The sequence below is a fragment of the Anser brachyrhynchus genome (genome assembly GCF_964034855.1).
Source record: "Anser brachyrhynchus genome assembly, chromosome: 2".
NCBI lineage: Eukaryota > Metazoa > Chordata > Aves > Anseriformes > Anatidae > Anser > Anser brachyrhynchus.
The window spans coordinates 160,799,598-160,806,705 of NC_137695.1; the positions used below are offsets into that span (position 1 = coordinate 160,799,598).

At 55.3% G+C, this 7,108-nt stretch overlaps 2 protein-coding genes across 2 annotated transcripts; both read left to right on the plus strand.

Annotated features, from left to right (window-relative positions):
• The first annotated feature begins 15 nt into the window (after nucleotides 1-15).
• Nucleotides 16-827, plus strand: LOC308191357 (feather keratin 1-like). Its single transcript, XM_080583684.1, has one exon. It carries the CDS (start codon nucleotides 288-290, stop codon nucleotides 744-746), a length of 459 nt encoding a protein of 152 aa, XP_080439810.1. The 5' UTR covers nucleotides 16-287; the 3' UTR covers nucleotides 747-827.
• Nucleotides 828-4,658: 3,831 nt separating this feature from the next.
• LOC308188819 (feather keratin 1-like) lies at nucleotides 4,659-5,712 on the plus strand. Its single transcript, XM_080578217.1, has one exon. It carries the CDS (start codon nucleotides 5,217-5,219, stop codon nucleotides 5,673-5,675), a length of 459 nt encoding a protein of 152 aa, XP_080434343.1. The 5' UTR covers nucleotides 4,659-5,216; the 3' UTR covers nucleotides 5,676-5,712.
• Nucleotides 5,713-7,108: the final 1,396 nt, after the last annotated feature.

Here is a 7,108-nt window from a genome sequence, read left to right on the forward strand (position 1 = left end):
AGGACAACACGCCCCACGTCATTACTTGCCAGGCTTTGGCATGCAAGAGCAGCTCACGTCAAATACTGTCATGCGCAAAGGCTCTCTCGCCCCGCGGGCACTCACGGACCAGCATAAAAGCCGGCCCTGCGACTCTCACCCTCGCACAATCCTCCTGACGCCTTCTCCCCTGCGCCCAACAAGGTGAGCCTGAACCCCGCTCCCCTCCTTTGCCTGCCCCACCAGACCTATCTCTCCACACACCCTTTCCCCCTTAGCCTCAGCAGTCCTTCTTCCTCCCCACCGCCATGCTCCCCACAACCCCAGGCCTCCCCACTCTCTTGGCCTACCCCAGCACCACTCCTCACACCCCAACACCCTCCGCGTTCCCAACACCCTCCACCTTCCCAACACCCTCTCTTCCAGGGACCCTCCGCACCACAGACATGTCCTGCTACGACATCTGCCGCCCCTGCGGACCCACCCCGCTGGCTAACAGCTGCAACGAGCCCTGTGTCAGGCAGTGCGAGGATTCCCGCGTCGTCATCCAGCCTCCTGCCGTGCTGGTCACCCTGCCAGGACCCATCCTCAGCTCCTTCCCCCAGAACACCGCCGTTGGATCCTCCGCATCAGCTGCCGTGGGCAGCAACCTCAGTGCCCAGGGAGTGCCCATCTCCTCCGGGGGATTCGGAGGCTTTGGCCTTGGAGGCTTTGGCTTCGGAGGCCTGGGCTGCATCAACGGCGGAAGAGCCTGCTACCCCTGCTAAGGACCCACGCCAACACCCCTGACAGAAGCCTCCAACACCGTGCAACACAGTTCTCGCACAGAGGACGCACCTCTGCGCCGTTCATGGTACGTGGGCTCGCCAGCTGCAGCTCATCATTCCATGGCACAACAAAGCAAGCAAGCAAGGAAGGGGCCAGCCCATGCTGTCAGGACACATGGCCAACATACCTCCTTCTTTCTTCCTCTTTCTCCTTTCCATAGCACCACCTTCTACGGCTGCTACCCTCTGCTGCAATGCCTTGCTCACTAGCACAATCCCTCCAGAGACCTTCTGGGGCTGCTCCCACCACACGGTAGCGAGACCTTGGGGCTCTGGGAAAATCTGCTCTACGCAAGGGACATAGGCTGGTGGTTGCCCTCCAGGCACCTCCGAATGTGCACCTTCCACTTGACGCTCCCTCTTTTTCATGTTTTCCTCAATAAAATCCGCCTGCATCCCACAATCCTCAGATGCCTCCTCTTCCTTTCTTCTCCCAATGCTCTTCCAGCTTCACCCGACAAAAAGAACAAAAAGCAGGGCTCAAGTGGCCATCAGGGCCCATGCCTGGTGGTGTTCAAGAAGCGTTTGGACAGCGCTCTTACATAGATCCTTGTCACTAAAATGGAAAGACATGATGGGCCACTCAGCACACAATGAATTGCCTGCATGGTCACATACCAAGAGTTGCGGTCAACAGCTCGGTGCTCACGTGGAGACCAGGGAGGAGTGGTGTCCCTCTGGGGCCTCTAGTGAGGCCAGTATGATTTAACAGAGTTGTCCGTCACACAGACACCACACATATGGTGCGAGACTCCTCGTGGATTGAGGATGCACCTTTGTGCCGTCGCTGACCCACTGGGTCTTCAGCTCCACAACCACGGCTATTTCTCTCAAGGCATGAACCAGAGAAGCAAGGAAGTGGGCTATTCCGTGATGTTTGGAAACATGGCCGACTTACATTCTACCATTCTGCCACTTCTTTCCTTGACTTGCACTGTCTCGTATGTCTAGTTCTCTCTGGCGCTATGACGTGCTCACAAGCCAAACGCCACCAGGGATCAACTCCCTCTCTGATGCTCCCATCACAGGGCTGGAAGATTTCCGTGCTCCGAGAAAATTTACCGCGCACAACGATGACGTTGTTGGTCACCCTACGTGCATCCAAGACCCCCCGGGGATGTGCCACTTGCTGCTCCTTCCTTTCCATGCGCTTTCCTCAATAAAGTTCTCAAGCATGCCAGCCTGACGCTCCTCCTCTTCCCTTCTTTCCCAGCGCCCTTCCCACTTCCCTCAGTACAAAGCCAAAGATCAAGAGGTCATCGGGGCACGTCGAAAAGGGCCACCACACCTTCCAGCACATAACGCAAGACCTGCACTTGACCAAACAAAGGCTTGGCCACGCTAAGGCTCTTCTGCACATGCCCTCTGAAACAATCTCTCCGTGTCAGCAGCACACACTTGACTGCTTTCTCACCCAGCAGCATTCTCCCGCATTGACAACAGATGCAGTCACAGAATCCCTTCAGTTTGGAAGTAACCTCTGGAGACCATGTGCTGCAAGCACCCTGCTCAAGCAGAGTCAGCTACAGCAGGCTGTCCAGGACCATGTGCAGTTGGGCTTCTCAGATCTCCAAGCATGGAAACCAAAACCTCTGCTAGAGGTCCACTGCTTGACCACCCTCACAGGGGAAAAGGCTTTCCTTCTCTTCCAAGACAATTGCATCTCTTCTCTGTGGCGTCCACTCACCTTTGTCCTGGCAGCAGGCAGTAACTGAAAATAGTCTGGTTCCCTTGTCTTCATTCCCGCCCATCCGGGATTTAGAACAAGGAGGAGATTCAGCCTGAGCAGCCTTCTCTGCGGGTTGAAAACGCCCAGCTCTCTCACCTTCTCCTCATATTGAAGAGGCTCCAGGCCCTTCAGCATCTTGGTAGCCCTGCACTGGAATTGCTCCAGCATGTCCGCTTCCATCTTCCACTGGGACGCCTCAAACCGGACAAAGGACTCCACAAGGGGCCTCACCGGCGATGAAGAGAGATGACGGAGCGCCTTTCTCATCGTGCTGGCAACGCTCTTCCCCATGCCCTCCTGGAGCCTGGTGGCCTCTTTTGCCGCAAGGCTGCATTGCTGACTCATCGTCAGCTTGCTCTCCAACAGCAACACAAGGTCCTGCTTGGCAAAGCTGCCTGCCACTCTGTCGGACAACACCATGTCCTGCTCCCCGGCGTTAGTCCTCCCCAGAGGCAGGAATTTGCTTTGCCCCTTCGGCAACTTCATGATGTTGGTCTCTGCCCAGTTCTCCAGCCTCTGCACATCATTCTGAATGGTGCCACGTTCATCACGTGCATCAGACGCTCCTCCCCGTCTCGGGTCATCTGCAGAATTCCTGCGGGGTCACTCCGTCCCATCACCCACCTCACTAATGAGGATATGATGGCCACAAGATAGAGCACAGGAAGTTCCGCACCAACATGAGAAAGAACTTCTTCACAGTGAGGGTGACGGAGCTGCCCAGGGAGGTTGTGCACTCTCCTTCTCTGGAGATATTCAAGGCCTGTCTGGACGCCTACCTGGGCAGCCTGCTCTAAGGAACCTGCTTTGGCAGGGGGGTTGGACCTGATGATCTTTCGAGGTCCCTTCCAACACCTTCAGTTGTCTCATTCTGGGATTCTGCGATATTGAACATTGGTGGCCTCACTGCCAAGCCCTAGCCTACACCGCTACGGCCTTGCCTCCAACACCGCTCTGTGCCACTTAGCACAAGCCTCTGCACCCAAGCAATCGGCCGCTTTGCAGCCCACCGCACTGTCCCTTTATCTAACCCATACTTTGTCCGCTTCTCTAGGAGCTTGTCAGGGGAGCAAGTGTCAAAGAAAGCCCTTACTAAAGGCTTTACTAAAGTTGAGCAGCAGCCACTGCTCTCCCCTCATCCACCAAGCTGGTCACCAAAATTTAGAAGACGCTGAGGAGGCTCACGCGTGACTTTCCCTCTCTAAATCCATGCTGACTACTCCCCATCATATTCTGGTTCTTCGTCTGCTCGACAGCGCTTTCCGGGAGGATTTCCTTTAGAATCTTCGCAGCGACTGATGTCAGGCCTACCAGCCTCTGGTTTCCCACCCCTTCCTTCTTCACCTTCTTGAACACAGGAGCCGGCGAGTCTCTTCCAGTCTTCAGGAGCCTCTCCCACTCACCAGGACCTTTCAAAGATAATTAGTAGTGGCCTCGCAAGGACACCACACAGCTCCCTCAGCATTTGTGGCTGCAACCCAGCAGGCCTCACGGAACAAGGCACACCCAGTTGCACAGCCCCCCTTCCTACCTTGATTCATCTTCCTCAGCAACAAGCGCTACTCACCTCAGCAGCAAACCAAAACCACCTCAGCCCAACGGGGACAGGCCTTGCCACTCGTCAGCCATGCCCGGGACCACCCAGCCAGGAGGGGCTCACGACTGCTGCCCCAAGTACCATGCATGCCTCCAACTCCCTGCTGCAGTGACCAAACCCTGCATCTGACCATCAAAGCCTAGGCAGGGAAAGGGCCTCACCCTTGGGCGCTCAGTGCTGAATAAGACCCCAAAAGCTCTGCCTAACTCTCCCTGCCAAACCACTCCCCCTCAGCTCAGGGCTTGCAAGCTCTCAACAGGGCCTGAAAGGACAACGTCCTGCTGTCGTAGACAGCTCTCCTCCGCCTAATCAAACTACCACCCGCCAAGCTGCCGCAAGAAGAAAGCACGCAGCCTCCCTTCTCCCACCCAGGACCTTCCAAGCACAAACGCCACCAAGCCACCGACCAATGCAGCACTCCCAATGGGAAAGATGAGGAATAAACACAGGCGTAGGGAGTGGGCAGGAAGGCAGGGAGGGAACGAGTGCAATGCCAGTGCCAGCGCCTCGCGCCCAGCACATCTGGGAAGCCCACACCAGCCCGCATTATGGCGACGCCAGCAAATAGGGCCCCCTCCTCACAACAATGCAGCCGCAAACCACACCGCACGAGTGACACGCCATGACCTCACTTCGTGACACCCCACCTCTCTCATGCTTTGGCCGCGTCTGCCGACTGTCCTCAAACGCACTCTCCATGCAAATCCATCCAAAGAGCCGCTCTCACTTAAAAGCTGCCGCCAAGGCCACAGAGACACATCCTCAACAGGAGAAAAGCACACGAGAGCGTTGTGGGAAGGAGAACATGCCCCACCTCATTACTTGCCAGGCTTTAGCATGTAAGAGCAGCTCACACCAAATGCGGTCATGCGCAAAGGCTCTCTTGCCCCGTGGACACTCAGGGACCAGCATAAAAGCCCGCCCTGCGACTCGCACCCTCACACAATCCTCCCGACGCCTTCTCCCCTGCGCCCAACAAGGTGAGTCTGAACCCCGCTCCCCTCCTTCGCCTGCCCCACCAGGCCTATCTTTCCACACGCCCTTTCCCCCTTAGCCTCAGCAGCCCTTCTTCCTCCCCACCGCCATGCTCCCCACAACCCCAGGCCTCCCCACACCCTTGGCCTCCCCCAGCACCACTCCTCACACCCCAACACCCTCCGCCTCCCCAACACCCTCCACATTCCCAACACCCTCTCTTCCAGGGACCCTCCACACCACAGACATGTCCTGCTACGACATCTGCCGCCCCTGCGGACCCACCCCGCTGGCTAACAGCTGCAACGAGCCCTGTGTCAGGCAGTGCGAGGATTCCCGCGTCGTCATCCAGCCTCCTGCCGTGCTGGTCACCCTGCCAGGACCCATCCTCAGCTCCTTTCCCCAGAACACCGCCGTTGGATCCTCCGCATCAGCTGCCGTGGGCAGCAACCTCAGCGCCCAGGGAGTGCCCATCTCCTCCGGGGGATTCGGAGGCTTTGGCCTTGGAGGCTTTGGCTTTGGAGGCCTGGGCTGCATCAACGGCGGAAGAGCCTGCTACCCCTGCTAAGGACCCACGCCAACACCCCTGACAGAAGCCTCCAACACCGTGCAACACAGCTCTCGCACTGAGGACGCACCTCTGTGCTCTTCATGGCGCCCGGGCTCGCCAGCCGCGACTCATCATTCCATGGCACAACAAAGCAAGCAAGCAAGGAAGGGGCCAGCCCATGTTGTCAGGACACATGGCCAACATACCTCCTTCTTTCTTCCTCTTTCTCCTTTCCATAGCACCACCTTCTACGGCTGCTACTCTCTGCTGCAATGCCTTGCTCACTAGCACAATCCCTCCAGAGACCTTCTGGGGCTGCTCCCACCACCTGGTAGCGAGACCTTGGGGCTCTGGGAAAATCTGCTCTACGCAAGGGACATAGGCTGGTTGTTGCCCTCCAGGCACCTCAGAATGTGCGCCTTCCACTTGACGCTCCCTCTTTTTCATGTTTTCCTCAATAAAATCTGCCTGCATCCCACATCCTCAGATGCCTCCTCTTCCTTTCTTCTCCCTACGCTCTTCCAACTTCACCCGACAAAAAGAATAAAAAGCAGGGCTCAAGTGGCCATCAGGGCCCATGCCTGGTGGTGTTCAAGAAGCGTTTGGACAACGCTCTTACATAGATCCTTGTTACTAAATCGGATAGACATGTATTTGACATTTTAGAATAATTGCTGCAGTTGACTCAGTGAGGCTAAACAGTTGTCCACCTCTTTAGAGAAGTTTCATTGTTGAGGAAACTTCAAGGCTCAGATATGGATGATATGCAGTGATGTACTTACATGGTTTTGCTTTGGCAACAGAGCCTGCAATCTTAGGTATTTGTAACACCAGGTAATCTTGGTGTGCTGACTCTAAGAGACATAGTATGGAGAGTAGGGTAGAGCAAAGACACTGTGGCCAGACTCTGTGATGTCCCTTCAGGGATCGGGAACCGGATGGTATTGTGGAACTGACAGACCTTATGGGCAGCCCTGACTCCAACTGATAACTAAATTATGGCCTTTTGGCAACCTTATAATCTCATTATAATTCCAAACACACCTCCATCCCACAGGGTACCCACCTCCAAGGTGTGAGTACCCTTCAGTGAGCATGTGCTCTGCTTTTCTGAGCCCATACCTTTAAAAAAAGGTTCAAAAAAATACACCAATCACAACAAAGACAGTATGACTAGAGTCACTGACATGCCACCTAAAAGTAAAAAAATTGTAGAAAAATAGACTGGGATCAGTTGATGCACCGAACCTGTCTTTCCCCCCATAGTGGGGAGATTGCCTATTGGGTGAGATTCAAACTCTCGCTTATACTGAGAGCTTCGCCAGGAAACCTAACATTGTCCATAGAGTTCTTTCATAAGTTAGCACAGGTGTAGTTGGTTGTGTTTGTCACAAAATTGGTAATTGCACATGCTTTGTAGACAATGTATTTATCTCTGGCAATCCAAAAGA